This window comes from Drosophila rhopaloa, unplaced genomic scaffold, assembly GCF_018152115.1.
Source record: "Drosophila rhopaloa isolate 14029-0021.01 unplaced genomic scaffold, ASM1815211v1 contig_2, whole genome shotgun sequence".
NCBI lineage: Eukaryota > Metazoa > Arthropoda > Insecta > Diptera > Drosophilidae > Drosophila > Drosophila rhopaloa.
This window is the reverse complement of record NW_025335083.1, coordinates 23,931,841-23,947,914: the sequence shown is the minus strand read 5'-3', so window position 1 is coordinate 23,947,914 and position 16,074 is coordinate 23,931,841. Positions and strand designations below refer to the sequence as shown.

Below are 16,074 nucleotides of genomic sequence, written 5' to 3'. Positions count from 1 at the left end.
CGAGTGCCAAACACTGTCACTCAATCCTCGCCACGTTGATCCTCGTGTTGATTTCAGCCAGTTCCAAGAGTGGATCCCTCCCCTTTTCCCCCATGGATACCAGATCCAAGATCTCCCAGAGATTGCAGATCGCGGATCGCTGGACGTTGATGCCTATTGACAGCTCACAGCGGTTTATTAATGATCATGCTGCGGCTGCCCAGAGATCGAGATATAGTCTCTGTGGATCTGCGGCTGGATGTGAATGTTTCTGCCCTGCACGCGATGCGCATCAATCTCAGATAAAGAAAGATCACTCAGCTGTCGGACGATCACTTTAAGATCGCCGATCGTCTATGCAAATTCCTTTATCTTTCAGTTTCTCCCTTTTCTATATCCTTCCTTCACTTGATTAATTGCCGCTGCAATTTTAATTAATTTTTTCTTTTTATGGCCAGATTCCTGCGCTCCCTTGAGGCGTTCATAATTAGAGGAAAAATATATATTTTAGCATTTCCCAGAAAATTCAAAACCGATTTCCCACAAGGTGCGTCAGCTAATTAAATATTTACTTCCCCCGGCTAAAGACACACCCGTCGTCTAACCCAGTTCTAAATTCGAAATTCTGATTGCAATGTTTACCAAGTTCTCTGGCATTTACCAAACCGTAAACAATTCCACATACAAATGTCGGAAGAGTTCTGTAATTCGAGACGATCCCAAGAGGGACACCCAACGAATGCAGGTCGTTCTCGATGTCTTTCGAGAGTCTTCAAAATGTAAATAGTGCTAAAAAACAAAGAAGAATCGCCCCGAAAGGCGACAAGTGAGGCCTTATCTTAAATGCATGCCCCGAGGAGACGACACACACGCAGGGAAATGGAAATGGAGGAAATCGAAGAAATGGAGGGGAGATGGTCGGGAAAAGTGTCGCCGCACTCTCGAGTGATTGGCATATCGCATTTCCCCATTTGCCGTCGTCGCAAAAGTGCAATAAATTAACTGAGTGAAAAAAAAAAAATAAAGAAAAACCAAAGGCGAATAAAGAGGGAAAAACCAGTAAAAATCTTAAGCCACAGAGCAGGTTGCCCGGTGGACCATCCTCGTCATCAACTAACCAACTAAAAACCAAATTAATTGTATGACAAACTCGTTGAATGGCAAAAGCTACCAAATCTTCAGACGAACGTGGGCAGGTTGCAGCCCACTCTCGGCTTTATTTCTCAGTTTCAGTTGACTGGGAGAACAAAAAAAAAGGAATTATAAAACACAATTCGATGCGGCGATACCTGAATTAAAAGTGTTTAACTTTAGTGGCCAGGCTTTGGTTTCCCAAGAAAATTTATGCGTAATTCGTCTGAAAGGTTTATGGTCGGTGGAGTGAAATGAGGTTGTTGAATATTTGATATTGTTTAATCTAATTTAGGGGATAGTTTAAGTGGAATACATAATTTGTATAGAGATTAACTTGGAATTTGAAGAATGAGACATATTAGTGGGCTTACTTTTAGTGCATAACTTCTTCTTTTTAAATGTTATTCATTTCATATCGAAATCCCTTAATATAGTAGCTTAACATAGAAACAAAGGAAGTTAATAATTCTAGTTGTACATTTAAATCTAAGTATATACATTATTTTAAATGGCTAATAACATATTTCAAACCCTTTTCATTAGTTTGTAAGATATGGTGTCTCTGTCTATTGCATCTTATAACTTTTAATGCCTGCTTACATATTTTCCCCTTTTTTATTGCAAAGACACTCTTAATAGTTAGGATCCCTGCATACCACTTTGCAACCCCTTCGTCCTTCCATTCGCATGATCCCTAACTAAATGCTTTTTTGCTTTATGGCACTGGCAATGCCACCGCAATATCAATATCAAGTTTATTTTAGCTTTTTAGCATATTTTAGTGTCTTATCAGCAGCCGCCAATGGCAGCAAATGAGTGTGCGAGTGGGGAGTGCAAAGGAGGGGGGTGAGGTAAGGGGGAATTGGCAACATGTTGCTGCTGCAAGAACAAGACTCCATTGTAGGTTTCGCCTGGGTTGACAGTCATTTAGATTTATGGCTGATTGTCTGCAACGGCAGCGCCTTTTTATAGCCAACTTGCTTTGGTTGTTGTTGTTGTTCTGTTGCCTTATTTGCACGCAGAGTCAGCAATCCAATTTTTGCATGTTTGTTGTCTTTGTTGCTGTTGCTGTTGTTGCCGTTGTTGTTGTCGTCGTACGCAGGTGAGTACAAGCCACAAAAGCAACAACCGCGAAACTTGTTTAGCAACATTGGCCAATTTGCATGTGTCGCACTCGCTGGCAAGACTTTAAACACGGCTCTCGGACTCCAAGTTCCCAGTCGAAGTCGAAGTAGGAGTCGAGTCGTATTCCCCCTTCCAGATATTAGATATCCCCGATGCGATAAACGTCCAGCGATCGAGACTCTCCGCTTTATTGATTTAAATGCCGCGCATCTTCTGTGATTCGAGGATCGCACAGCAAGTCGCCGATTGAGATTAAGCCGTTTGTCAACTTGTCATAATTGCCGGGACTTCAGACTACGGCGCCGAGCTCTTTGGGGCTTGTTAACAAATTATAAAAACTTTTTCAGTCGCTCCACTACGAAACGCCAACGTTGTGGCAAACTGACTGCAAACGATGACTCAAGGCGATTCTTTGAAAATTTTTCATAATTTCCTCGCCGCGCGTAGGCTGCTAAAAACTTTAACGTTAACTCATACCCCAAACCCAAAACGAAAACCCAAATGGCGATTGCTGGCGGCAATGTCTGCCACAGCAGCAGCAGCAGCAACCAGCAACTTGCAACTTGCAGCAGCAACATCATCAAGTGCAAATATGCAAATCTCTGCCGACGACTTGCTTAAGGATAAATGACAAAGACAAAGACAAACCTCTTTTCGGGCCAGCCGGAAATTTCAGATTTGTGTAATTAAATACGTATTAGCCGAGCGAAACTTGTTGATCTTCCCAGTTAACTCATTTTGCCTAACTGTAAACGGCTTTTCCTGCAGATTAAGGATGGTTTTCGCAGGGGAAAGTCTATATGTACAAAGTTGCACTAATTAAAAGACAATGCTGACATTTATTGCGTTTTTGTGTGAGGCTTTCCTGTAAACACATAGCGCTCATTTCTTTTTAAATTAACCAACTGCGAAATACGAATATTCCCAGAAAACAATTTTATTCGCTGGCAAAAATGTTTTAGATAGAAAATAAATATTTGGTACGAAATCTTGAGAATCACTTCATTCAAGGAATTCATTCAGAAGATTATTTCTTGCTATATCTTGCTATAAATTAACTTGCTCTTATTTGAACGAAAGATATTTCTCTAAGCTAAATTAAGTAGAAAAAAAGAACTCTTTAAAATAAAATAATATTTTATAATTTAAAGACTGTGTAAATCAAAGCGCATAAACCAAATATGAAAGTTAGACTACATAATATTTTTTTAAACTAGAAGCAGTTCTAAGCCTTTCAATCTTACTGTATCTTTGCCAATAATTATCCCAAGGATAGGTCGCCATCGAGCCATTTCTCCTTTCTGCTTTTCCCATAACTTGTGAATCAAATTTCCATGTTGATTGACCCCTCCAGAATTGCATATCCTCCTCCGGTCACACCCCCCTGCCCCCTCCCGCAGCTCCTTTCTCGCCTTTCTCTCCGCGATTCCCCAACTCCTTCACACATAGCATTTCCAATGCAATTTGCGAACCTTTTTCTCACCAAGCTCAGATTTGCTCCAAGCTAACCACCACGAACGAATATAAACGGGGCAGGAAAAAAAAAAGAACTTTTCGGAAAATCCAGTAACGCCTTCTCAAAAAAACGAAATAACCATTTTCCAGGCACTGCATTGCATTGCATGCAAAAATGTGGCCAGCAGCGACCGGCAACAGTAACAACGGCTTTAAACGCCAACTGGCATAACTGCAACATTTCGGATGCAAGTTTGCATTTTACGCGGCTGCCAGGCTTAATTTTCCTTTATTTTTAATATCACAGCCAAAGCAACGGCCACAAAATGTACATAAAACCCACGGCTATATCAAGTACGGCCCGGCCACATAGATACACATAGACTGGCTGTCAAGCTGGGTCTCTCGGATCTCCAGGAAGCAAGAAATAACAAAAATCTTTGCGTAGGCAAAACTTGGCTCCGACTACCCAGCTGACCATGTCCAAGTCGCCTTTCAGCCGCCTGCCTTTCCCATTACTGGGTTCTGGCCCGGCCAGCAAGACTGTTGTTTTAAATAATTAATTATTGTTTAGTTGGCAAATAGCCGACTCGAGATCGAATGGCTGCGGCTAGGAGAACTAAAGCCATGGGTAGTTGCAATTAGTAGTAAAACGCTATTCGTCCGGAAAGTGGGGATATATTTGCTGGAGAATCAGAGGCTAAATGGGGCCTTTTGGGGGATTAAAGGAGTGCTCCCAAGATGTTCAACTTATGAAAAATCATTTAACGTAAATATGCAGATCACTGTATTCACTTATAATTATTTCTAATGTTTTTACCTCACACTTCTGGGAAATATATGATTACTCGCTGGGTATTTTAATAATCTTCTAGAGCATTTTTATACTTCAACAAAAGTATCTTCTGCAATATTGCTGATTCGGAAAAATATTTTTCAAAAATATTTTACTTTGGGTAAATATTAGTAGTAATTCCCAGTCATTTTTATACTGTGAGAAAAATGGAACAAATTAGATCTAAATATGAGGCAAGTAATTTCCAGTAAATGTTTATGTAACGCTTATTTAAATAAGTTTTTAATTATGTACATGCATAAATAAAGAATATAATTTGAATAAGTGGTGATTTAGTACATAATTTTCTTAGTTGAATTTTATTATGGCATAAACACATAATTAGCAAGTACATGTACATAAAATAGATTATGACTTTATAAAAAAGAATTACAGTTTAGTTGGTTGAGTAAAAGAAAAACTAAGAATGAATGCGATGACTTGTCATAGAATAGGAACTTTTCTTCAAGCAAAACTCCTTCGTGGTTAATTTACAATCTAACTACTGTGTTAAACCTTGTTCAATTTTCTTTAATTTCTAGCCTCAAATAAAAATTAACATATTTGTTAGGGCTGTTAATAGGTACTCTCCAATATCTCATAGAAATACGTCTATAGACTTGCAACCTTTCGCTAGTCGACTGGCAACACCTCCACCCACAACCAGCCGACTTTCAATCACATTCCTGCCCCAAACTGTGTGCCAAACATATTGGGGCAGGCTTCGGCTGTGGATAGCCGAGAGACCCCTTCATTATCTAGCCTGCAGCTGGGAGCAAATGGGAGATCTCGTTGAGTGGCGGCGATTGGTAGGGCAATCATGTGATTGAACAAATAACATGCTACGGAGCTGCCACAGCACTTGACTCCATTTCCATCGCCCGGGAAAGGAAAGTAAGCCGTAGACCGCTACTTAGCCCAATTTTCGCATAATGCACATGAGAAAATTGCACAAGACCCGAAAGGCAGCCCGGGCACACAAAAAATGCCAACAGAAATTGGCATTTCCAAGACAAAGGATTGAGTCTGCCACCCCCGAAGTCACAAGAGAAAAAGTGCACCGAGTCCAGTAAGCTGGAAAAACGCTCCCCAGAGTGGCATTACCCACTGTCAACCCTGCAACTTTGTGTCGAGGGCGATAATTTTTATGACCCCGACAGATTCTCAAGCCGACTGCGATTGACCCACCACCCAAAAAGCTGATGGCTTGGCTAACTGGTCACACACCACCAGCAAAGTAAGGAACACAAATCCTGTCGTGTGCCAGTGCAGATAATTTTATACAATTTATTATATCAAACGAGCGGCGTCGCGTGCAACACTTGCCACGTCACATGGGTTGGGATGGGAAGAGTCGAGATACAGATACTATATAGTATAGTATGCTGCAGCCTCAGGTTGCGTGTTCGAGTGCTTAACTGAAATCCGAAATCCGAATTCAAAAATCCGAGTTGCGTGTGTCCACGTTCGATATCGTTGGATTGGCATTAAAAAGCGTTTAATAAGCATTAGATTACAACATTCTCGGCACATTGCGAAAAGGGGTGTGACGGCCTAAGCTCATTTAGATATATGTTTTATCGCCGGATTTGCCGAGCCATGAAATCGCCAAAGGGCTTAATTCAAAGGCATTGCTTAACCTCAAAAGCATTTTGCTTTAGTTTTCGTTTGAACTCCCCATCTCTCAACCACAAAAGCCACAAACTCGATTCTTTGTTTGATTTTCTTGTAATCAGTTGTAAGATTGCTGCGGCGGGGAAAACTATACTCAGTTGATTAGTGTTTTCGGTGGAGAGCGTACTGCAAACTCATTAGTCATTTATCTAAAGTTCGGTTTCTGGTGAGTGATCTTTCCCGTGATCCTCCCTTAGGGGTTTACATTTTTTGTTACCCTCATCCATATTTTTTCCATACATGCATTTTGTTCACTTTGGTTTTTGATGCGTAATTCGATCTGTGTATTCTTTGAAAATTGTACTTAGTTTTCCCAAATGTGATCCCTAAGTGGGTTCATTGGGGTAACGTTAGTTTTTTGTGTTTTTCGTTAATGGCATGATAAAAGAAACTGATTTTGGTCAGAGAGATTAGGGAAAGAAAATGTGGTTTGCAATGGTGGGTTCTAAAATGATAAAATGATTCAAAGGAGCGACTGATTCAAAGCTATTTGCTTTCTTTACCTTAGTTTTACTTTTATAACCATTCATTTGAAATAAAATTCTTCCGATTTCAAAAACTCAATTCTAAAAAAGAACTCATCTAAGACGATCCCCAACCTAATAGAACTTCTTAACCTTTGTTAACCTGCAAAGAACTGCTGAAGTTCCAAGTTCTTATGCTAACGATTTCGAGTCGCAAACATTCAGATACATCCACTCAAAAATATACCCACAATGTGCATCTCTAATGAGAATTCGAGAGAGAGGCATGAATAATGGGTCTGTGATGTCGCGTTGTCTATAAAGCGGCCTTACAATCCATTAGCGAACGTTGCAGGCATAAATAAACCGCAGTGCCTTAATTTCACTTTGTTGTTTGTGTTGCAACCAAAAATAGCCAAAAAGATGGAGTCGACGAAAAAACGTAAATGGAAACAAATGACGCTAATAAATAAATGGGGAGTGCAGGCGAAATGAATGGGGGGAAAAGTCATATGCGGCCACAAAGGATTTTGCTATGAAAATCCGGGAGGAAATAGTTTGTCATATTGCCCTTCAAATTGTATCTTCTATGTTGTATCTGCAACTGCAACTGCGGATGCATCTGCATCTGCATCTGTCGACACTTACCCTTGAGCGCTCCAACTTGAGTTAATCCATTTAATCCCGTGAGGAGCAGCAGCAGTGGGAATATCTCCCGTCGACTCCGACTGCGATCGACTTTGATTATTTTTAGCCGGTCCCCAACAGCATTTCGATTGTTTCTGTGTCGGCGTTTGATCTCTGGTTTTTCGTTTTCGTTTTCATTTTTGTTTTTATTTTTATTTTTTATTTTAATCTCGCTTTCGTTAGCTAAACGCTGGGGCTGCACACGCACCTCGCACAACTGCATTTTGTCAAGTATTCTTCTGCGCTTCCTTTAATTACACACCATTTAAAATAGATTTGCACTCATTTCTCGATATTCTGCTGGCACACACAATTTATTCACTAGAATCTGAGTCCGTGGCGCCACAAAGTCCGTTGGCCGGAACGATTCGCGGAACCCGACGGATCGAACGGATATATACTCTCCCCCAAACACATGCGAACCGGCGGACACTCGAATTGGTACTGGCGCTGCTATACGCTACGAAAATCGACTGATGTGAAAGAAATTTCTTTTGAAAACTGGGTGGTTTTGGACCTGGTTAACATGAGCGGGGATTGTGAGTGGAAGTTGTACAGTGCGCTCGCACAGTGAGTTCATTTTGTATGGCGCTTAACAGAGTGCTCAAGAACAGTGAGTGGATTTTGTATGGCGGTTAACAGAGTGCGCCAGAACTAGAGTGCAAAGTTAACAGTGCGTAGGAACTGGAGTGCATTTTGTATGGCGGTTAACAGTGTGCGAGAACAGCGAGTGTCTTTTGTATGGAAAGTTAACATTCGAGTGTTTTAAGTTCGTTTCTCGTTTCGTTTCGAGTTCGTTTGTATTCGGCAAACCACTTCGGTTCTTACTTCGTTTATGACTTCGTGAGAGTTCCATTTCCCACTTTGTATCGCTTGTTGCATGCTGTGGAACGCATTGGACCTTTGTTTACTCGATGGACTGCAGCCTCGGTTTGTTTTGTTCCGTTTGCAAACGTTCCACGTGCCCTAGGTTCATCTTGTTGGAAACATATTGCACTCAATGGAATCGCACCGAGTGTTGATGACTCATGTTGATAAGGCCAAGGGATCCATTTGCGTTTTATGGTTTTTAAAGACTATATTTTCACTTTTATTTGAAGAATATTTGAAGTTAAGGAACATATTACATATACATATTGCCAAATACTGACAATCCTAACAATTCCTTTTATCTTCATATATAAAATATTGTATTCATTTAGTGTATTTACTATCCATCACAAGCATTTGTTATAAAACCTTGTCAACTGAATAAATAATTCATAAATTTCAGATTTTATTATTCGACCATACGCGGGGGTGGCATGTGTGTTGTATATCACTCAGCGAATGAGAATGTCGTATGATAAATATTTAAGCAAATACAATTATAACAATGAAATTGCTTATAAATTATTTTTGCTTCATACGACATACATATTTATCAAGTTGATAAGAAAGAAAACAATCATTGTTGATGTTTGCGAAAGGAAATGAATTTATTAAAAAGTATTTGCATTTCAATATTGACAAGGCTAGTTTAAGGCCATTAAAAAGAAATATTTTGCGGAATAAAAAACTCCAATCCAATTACCAAATTTAATTTTCTTGTGTATTAACAATGTTGCGAACCAACAAAGTGCATTCATTTCAGAAAAAAGCCCATAAATATTCAGCTTTGTTTAGAAATACAACAAATCGACATTCAAATGGACTTTAACACGATGCCACATCAATTTCTCCGTTCGAAGTGTTTATCCACCAACTCTTTTTCAATCTTTTCTGACCATTTAAACTCTTTTTCAGGTTGTCAAGCCAACAAATTGCCAACCTTTGTGCTGCTTAGCTTCGATAGTTTCCATTCGAGATCCGAAAACATTTTGAGCTTGGATAATCCCTACTTGTTGCATTTGATTGCCCCCTTGACTCCATTGTTCCGCCTGCGCCCCCCTCCCCCGCTTAACCCCCAGTGTCCCCTTAACCCTCCACTGCCGGCGACAGTCGAAAAACGCCTCAAAGGGGCGACCATTTGCTATCTAATCTGCTCGAGTGCCGCACTCACTCTCCAGCTGTTAGCTCATCTATTTCCAAACTGCAATAAAGCCAGACACACAGTTCTAGGCGATCCGTTGCACAATGCGATGAATGGAAATCCAAATCAAAGTGGAGACCCCGTTCTTGGACACTTTGCCACATATCACAGAACACCGGCCCGCTAATGAATTTCGAAATCAACCCAGACGATATTGTATTAATTTATCAAAGTGCATATCCGAAAGGGCTTTCCTCTATAAATCGCTGCCTAATTTCCCAACGTTTGTTAAATAATCAATAACTTTTTTTTCTCCTCCTCCTAAGCAGAGTTTGATTCGAGTGTGAAGTCGGTTCATTAATGCCGGTGCTCAGAAAAGATACAGATACATTTGGCCAAGGAGAGAAGTGTAAAATAAAGGTGTGTATCTTTTCCATAAAGGAATTGTGCGTGCATTTAGGAGCGGGCAGGTGTGGATTCCCCATCTGAGAATGCAACTCACACAATGTGCATTGTCTTTGCCAAGAAAGAAAGGTCAAAGTGCGTTTGTCGCTGTGTTCGCTGCCTTCTCAAGTCCCCCGATCCCCGATTCTCGATTCCCGCTTGCCTTTTATAGAGTAGAAGAATGCAGGTAGAGGCAAGCGAGAATTTGTGGCAGGTAAACCATATTTCAAATGCTGATAATTGGCCAATTTACAGCCAGGGCGAGTTGCTCTGCTTGAAAGGCGAGATATCCGAGCCCGGTTGCCACGCTTCATTAGCACTCAAGTGAAGTTCGGCAACGGGGCAGGGATCATATGTCGTATAAAAAGATACGAGAGAGGAATATACAAAATAATATAGAACGAGAATTGAAATACATATGTTAGGGAAATAGAAATATTTTGGTTTGAGCAAGTACCCACTTATTTACTTTGCCTATTTGGATAACTGCCTTAATTTCCTTTTGAATTGTAAATACAAACTCTCTTCACTAGAAAGTACTAACAAACTTGACCATTGTTATTTATTTATACTTTTAATGTATTCTATAAAGTATTTATATCTATTATTACTCATATAAAAATGGGATAGCGCAATAACTTTATATTGATTGTCTTTCTTTTAGTATTGCCTAAGATTATTGATGATTTCAGGGGTATATGCAGATATAGATTTCTTTATAATTCAGAAAAGTACGAGTGTACGAGTTCCCAAACTACACCTTTACACTCCCAAAATATTTAGGTCCTAAGCCCGCCTGATTAAACATGTGAGCCCCTGACCTTAGGTAACTACCAACCCAAGAAGTTCGGCAACATTGCAGTTCGGTCTGAATAATCTAGGCTGAAATGTTGACATTGCCTTTGTAATGTTCGGGCCTATCTCCCTCTCTCTCTCTCTCTCCCACCAACTCTACCCCTCTCTGTCACACAATCTACTGACTGACTGTTTGTCTGTCATGTCGGTTGCTTTAAGCCATGTTAATGACATGTAAGTTGCGACTCAATTGCGGATTTGCGAGCTTCCCGAAAACGAAATGGAATGACATTTTGATTGTCAAGCCAAAGCCGAAAAAGATGAGAGGAAAAAGGGAATCACGAAACTTATAAATGCACTTTAATGTACGTGTTTAAGTTTATTGGAAGGATGCGCTGCCTTCTTTTCTCGGGACATTTGTGCGCTCAAAAGTAAACAAATTACGTATACGTGCACACTCAAGATAATTGAAATTAGCGACTGTGACAGCATGATTACCTTCCCCAACATCTCCAGGGAACCGCCCAGGCCACAAATCTCGTGGACAAACACTCGAGGTGAGAGGGCGAGATACAGATTCACAGATACACGGATATACGGCCAAAGATACATTTACACACGCATCTCGTATCTCGTATCCGAAGACTCCAAAACGCCCACTCGCAGAGCCAAACCCCAATCGAGTGGGTTTTTTGGACAGGCCACGAGTGTGGATGCTTCTGCCTTCCCGTTTCCCATGCTCTACACTTGAAAAAAATATGACATCAATTTATAAAGTCTTATAAAATTAGTTGGTCTTTTGACAATAAAAAATTATTGGATTTTCAAGGGAATTATAACCCACAAAAAAGTTCAAATGTAACATACAATTTAATTTTAAAAGACATCCAAGCCTTTAATGTAGCTTTCGAAAAAAAAAGTTTTGGAACCCTATCAGTAATCGCATTAAGTAATATATTTTAAATAAATTATATTAATTTTTTTCGATTGATTTTTGTTCAGTGTATATATATTGAGTCTCCCCGAAAACTAAAAAGTATTAAGTATTAACTAATATATTTCAAATAAATGAAAGTACTCTTACTCAGATACTTTGTATTATTTCTTTTATTTTTTGTTGATTGATTTTTGCTCAGTGTATCAATATTGAGTCTCCCCGAAAACTGAAAAACCCAACCCAGAACGCATTGAGATTGTGTCTGAGGTTTTTGTACAATTGCTGGATATATGATAATGAGCAGGAAATGAGTTGAGTGTTAAATTTATGGGCAGGAGTGCTGTTCTATGATTTCCACAATGACTTATGATTGTAATTAAAAAAATTTCCGACTTTTCGTATATAAAATATTACGCCTTTCAAAGGTGTTGGGTTGAAAGTGTAAATCCCTCCCCTTCACACATCATCCATCACACACACACTCTAATCCCGACGGTCCTAAAAATATGCACAGATGGCACTCAAAATGGAAAAGCCACAGCTCTGCCATAAAATTGTAATCCCATTAGCATAAACTAAATACAACAAATGAAATTAAAAGTCAATAAAAGTTTAACTAACTCGAACAATAAAAATCAATGACTACTTTCCTATGGTCATAAAATAAATCATCTAACAAAAAACAAAAATATTTAAAATGGCAACAATTGGATGCGTTACAAGGATATGGCCAGCATAATTGCACACAAATAGCTGTTTGTTTTTGTTTTTAATTGCAAAATTAAACCAATGACGATTAATTTGACTCTGGAATTTACCAGTAAGTTACAATAAAGAAAGATAAACATAGAACTCAGTTGGCAAAAAAATGTTTTAGAAATTAAAAAGTTATAAATTCGAATATACTATTCACTAAAGTATAATTACATAAAAACAATCAAACATACATCGTTTATTAATTAGAAATTTAATAATATTTTTGTGAACCAAAATATATATTTATTTTTTATTTTACAAAAAGATAACATTGTGCTAATACCAATATCAAAACATTGATTGTTTCTACCAACTTCAAACGTAACGACCTCATTTACCCTTTCATGCGAAATTAGAGCACATTTATTTGCAAATGTTTGGTTTAATTTGCATTTGCCTCAATTTTCATTTAGATACCGAATTGGAAATGCACGCGATGATAACTGCTTATTAACATTTTGTTGCTTTTATGGCTTTTAATTAATATTTTCAGTAGTTCGCCGCCGAAAAAGACCACCAAGCGAGACGGCAATAGGCGACGGACAGAGATAGCGATAGCGATAACTCTTCATGCATTCAGTCGTGCATTCAAGCTTTTTGTTTGAGTGGGCGGGAGTATTTCATTTGAATGGTTTATTTGTGTGGCGCTTTGGCTTGTTTTTCGGTTTTGGGGAACTGTTTCGTAATCAAGATAATCATAGAGTGGATTCATTAAAATCGAAATATGAGCAGCAACAAAAACAAAAACGACGCTTTTGAAGCTGCTGGCGGTCCCTAAAAAACCTAACAATTCCCCAGCTTTTCAGTGTGTGGCAAATAGTTTTGTAGATTTCAATCGAAAAAATAATGTTTGTTGTTTTTCGGCTTCCATTCGTTGTTGTTTTCTGGTAGCAGAAAATAAACAGCAGGCGACCACCGCCTATGGGCATAATTAATTACATATTTCAATTGTGCGACATTGGGGATTACGAAATTATTCGAATTGTCATTTGTTTGCTTTTTGTGCTTGCCCTTTTCAAGTGGGGATTTTTCCGAGTACCATTGAATTGCGATTGAAAAGTTCATCGGGCTTTGGCTGTGGCTAATCCCATAACAAGCCTCTTGGATCCCCTTTCCTTCTAATCACTTAATACCCGCCAATAACCCACGGTTAGAGATCCAGACGGGCCCGTCGATTTAACAACCATCTATCATTAAATAATTTGCTAAATTTCTGACAAACCAACAGCGCCACGAAGACCCTCGGGAACCGCAGTTTGGTCTCTCTCGACCTTCTTTTTCACTTTTAATTAGCTGTGCAGCCGATAAAAATGCGCTGAAAATTAAGCGAAACGGCTCCGCTCACAACAATAACAAAGGGAACCGATCAGGGGCGGCGAAGGGGGATACAAGATATAGAAATTTAGGGGGGGTTCACATCACCAAACTGGTAAAAGATTCGCACGCAGAAAAGTTGGGGAAAGGGAAGTGGGCAGGGGTTTTTGAATGGAAGCGAAGGCAGAAATATAATTACAGTGATCACTCGAAAATAAATTAAAAACTTTAAAAATTTATAACTATTATTTGCAAATATTTTAAAAATATGTTTCCAAATAAATTGATGTAGTAAATACTTTAACAACGATAACTGATACTTAAGGTTGGCTAGTACTTGAAATCATTGCATATCTTTAAATTGATCTATTTAGAATCGTGTAAGTTTCTTAACAATGTTACTAAACAAAACGAATATATATTTTATAAATTGTACATTATATATATATTTTTTTTTAAATTCTTAAGTAGTGTGTCTTTTATCGACTTACTACTGTATCTATCTGAGAAAGAGGGACAGATTTTAGCAGTGCCTTTGGCAATAGCAGAGGCGCTGGCGAAATGGTCGCGTCCGAATGGTTAGTACGTGATCGGTTCATAAAACTAAAAGCAACCATAAACTGATAATTCGAGAATTTATAAAAAAGAGGAGATGCAGACACTGGCGTTCAATGGGTTTCGGGCGATTGATCGACCTGGAGTAGCCCAAACGCGGACAGGAAGCTCCGACCATCATTGATGATGATGATAATGATGATGGCGATGATAATATTGCCGCTGATCTCTATGTTTTCCAGGAAGCCTGATCAGTGGGCAGATCTCAGAAAAGGTTGGCTTGATAAAAAGCTTATAATCTATTATCTCTAAGACACCCACGTTCCCAAAAAATATGAGAAATAAAGGAAGGAAAGCTTAGCTTAATAATTAATTAAACAAGACTTATATCAATATGTTATTATGCATTATAATAAAGAAACTTAAGAACAAAACCGCCTATACAAATGACTAAGCTACCCTGGAAATTGCAATGACTTGTTCATCGTTTTCGATTCTGCTGACTTTTATTCACCTCCGTGGGATTTGAGTCCCTCGGGGCAAAAATACTTTACAAAAAGCCGTAAACGTCCAAAGTTTGTTGACTAATCTCTTTGTAGCCCCAAAGAATGTGTTTCGAATTTCATTACTAAACTTGATCCGTGATCCCTGTTTATGTTCCAGTTAGGCGAGTGAGTTTCATGATTAAATTTTAATGCATTTTCGTTTTAAGACGCTCCATTGTGCCAACTCTTTCGACGCAAGAAGAGCTGTTGCTTCTGGCAGATCGTAAAACGTTCCCAGTTTTTCCCCGCCCGACTTTAATGATCGTCGAAGCTAATTAAAATATTTAGCTGAGACGTTGCAGCGGAACTGGGCGTAGAATGCAGACACAACTGAAATTCGTGTTAATTTTTTTACGGCCTCGATTTGCAATTTGCCATAATTAAGCATTAGCGTTTGTGGTGTGTCATAAATCGAGGAAAATGCGGGACGAGGAGGCGGAGGGAATCGTTATCTTGCAACAAGCGGCAGGTCAAGAACGTTGGCGACCCAGGACGCCTATAAAAATTGAAAATTACCAACGCAACGAGATACAGATACAGATACAGATACTTTTGCGGGGTGGGAGGGCATCTCCAATCGCAGCCATGAATGAAATGCGTACTGAATGAAGTGGGTCTGGGAACTTAGAGTCAGAGTCAGAATCAGATCTCGACTCATCGCCATGGCAAATTCGAGCTAAAAGACACAAAAAACAATGCCATCCCCATTTATGATTATAGTTTTTGTTTAGCTGTGACATCGCCGGATTCGGATTCGGATTCCCGTGTCTTTCGTTCGCATTTCAATCGTCGCAGGGACTGAGAATCGAATCGGGGTTGTGTCGCAGAGGCGTCGATAAAACCGCAGGGGGTCATAAATTTCTCGAGCTTCTTGCGTTTTGTTTGCCTGAAAAATATCAATTGAAGTAGCCGCCGGCAGTCCAGAGTCCAAAGTTATCGCCAAAAAATAAAGAATGTTCCACAGGGAGATACAAGTTCTGTTCTTTCTTTCAATATAACTTTTATTTTGTGTTGTTTCTGGATGTTTCTTATATTGGTATGTGTCATGTAAGAGAGGAATTATCGGTGAAGGGTATTTGTGAAAAGGGTAATGACATGACAACTTGAGCTGAAGGGTGGTTTAAAAGAAGTAATGAAAGTTTTGAAACCCTCGAATTTACTGTTTTCGAAAGTAAGTTTTGAAAAACTTAAAATTATTTGTTATTGTCAAACGATTATATCTCGAAAGTTAACTTATGGTCTCCAGAAGTCAAACTTAGTTTAAGTCAAAAATAGTGATTATTGGTTTTAAGACTTGATGTCTATAAAAATCAAAAAAAAAAAATTTCTGGCATATGTTTTTTCCTGTATATTATTTTTTAAAA

General features: G+C 39.0%; 1 protein-coding gene across 1 annotated transcript in view; it reads right to left on the bottom strand.

Moving 5' to 3' along the window:
* Positions 1-7,818, bottom strand: part of LOC108037401 (roundabout homolog 2) — a 44,114-nt gene extending 36,296 nt beyond the window's left edge. The window contains 1 exon segment of the mRNA XM_044460415.1: positions 7,315-7,818. Coding sequence (XP_044316350.1) covers positions 7,315-7,576 — 262 coding nt within the window. The 5' untranslated portion in view covers positions 7,577-7,818.
* Between the last annotated feature and the right edge of the window lie 8,256 nt (positions 7,819-16,074).